Here is a 1,186-nt window from a genome sequence, read left to right as displayed (position 1 = left end):
ACTATCTCTGTTAAAGGTATGAAGATATACAACATGTATGCATAGTGAAGATGTTCATTGTTGTGCTTATGAACTGCACTAATATATTTGGTGTATTGTAGTGTTAATGGGGGATGTAGTAATGTTTGTCGATCTCTGTGGTCAGCCAGCAGGAAGTGCAGTAATTCCTGACAGAACTCTGACTTTTTGTTCTTGTTTCACAAAATATCATTATTATTATTTTAGCCCAAATTTAAGTGAATAAGACCTTCACACTGCTCACCTTAGTCCACTAATGGACGGCTCTCCCTTAGATCTGATGCAGAAGCCCACACTGATGATTCCTCCTCTGATGGAGGGAAAACAGACCACACTGACCTGCACTGCTCCTGGTCTCTGCTCTGGATCTGTTCCTCAAATCACCTGGACATGGAGAGGAGAAGGAGAGAATGACTCTCACATCACAGGAAATGTCACTGCTGTCAAAAATGAGTCTGTAACGTCTGTAGCACAGAGATACAGCTCGACTTTGACCTTTGACCCCTCAGCTGAGCACCATGGCACCAGTGTCACCTGCAAGGTCGGCTTCAGAAACAACATCACTGCAGAGGAGACAGTGACTCTGAATGTGACCTGTGAGTAACATGCTGTACTGATTTTTTATACTGTGCTGAAATTTACACCAGCAGTTCACAGTGAATGACAAAAGTCCAAGCCCGCCTGAGTGCATGTCGTCATTAAAGCAAAAAGTGGACATACCAAATACTAAGATTCTGAAATGTGTCTTTAACTTTTTACTTATCTAATATGACAAATCTTTCATCTGTTTCTTGTTGCTGTCTTATCTTCACTTCAAATATTTTGTTTACAGATACAAAGAAACCTGTAATCACTGGGAGGAGATCTCTCGAGGAGGGAGATGCTCTGAATCTTACCTGCAGTTTTGAAAGTTTTCCTCCATCTCGTATCACATGGACTATACTTGGTTCCAACAAAAAGCTGCACAATGAATCTCGTAGTTACCTGCAGAGCAGCCCTGGATCAGCCACACTGGTCATCCATAATATGGCCGTAGAACATTCTGGAAAGTACATCTGTACAGCACAACACTTGAACACAACGGTGGCTGTATATGCTAATGTAACTGTGACTTGTGAGTAGACTGTACTAATCTTCTCAAAAATGTTACATTTACATTTCACACCAT

At 41.4% G+C, this 1,186-nt stretch overlaps 1 protein-coding gene across 1 annotated transcript; it reads left to right on the top strand.

Annotated features, from left to right (window-relative positions):
* The first annotated feature begins 6 nt into the window (after window positions 1–6).
* Window positions 7–1,166, top strand: LOC113745315 (sialic acid-binding Ig-like lectin 14). The gene is made up of 3 exons (XM_027276842.1): window positions 7–16; window positions 294–614; window positions 851–1,166. The coding sequence occupies exons 2-3, from the start codon at window positions 299–301 to the stop codon at window positions 1,138–1,140; spliced, it is 606 nt and encodes a 201-aa protein (XP_027132643.1). The 5' UTR covers window positions 7–16; window positions 294–298; the 3' UTR covers window positions 1,141–1,166.
* The last annotated feature ends 20 nt before the right edge of the window (window positions 1,167–1,186 follow it).

This window comes from Larimichthys crocea, unplaced genomic scaffold, assembly GCF_000972845.2.
Source record: "Larimichthys crocea isolate SSNF unplaced genomic scaffold, L_crocea_2.0 scaffold6333, whole genome shotgun sequence".
Taxonomy (NCBI): Eukaryota; Metazoa; Chordata; class Actinopteri; family Sciaenidae; genus Larimichthys; species Larimichthys crocea.
Note: the sequence above shows the minus strand (reverse complement) of the source record. Positions and strands in the feature narration are given on the sequence as shown.

What these genes read in the sequence shown, in the direction of transcription:
- LOC113745315 (XM_027276842.1), top strand. Translation starts at nt 299, where the DNA reads ATGCAGAAGCCCACACTGATGATTCCTCCTCTGATGGAGGGAAAACAG. An exon ending in AGTGACTCTGAATGTGACCT is followed by an intron (nt 615 to 850) that starts GTGAGTAACATG and finishes TTTTGTTTACAG; the next exon opens with ATACAAAGAAACCTGTAATC.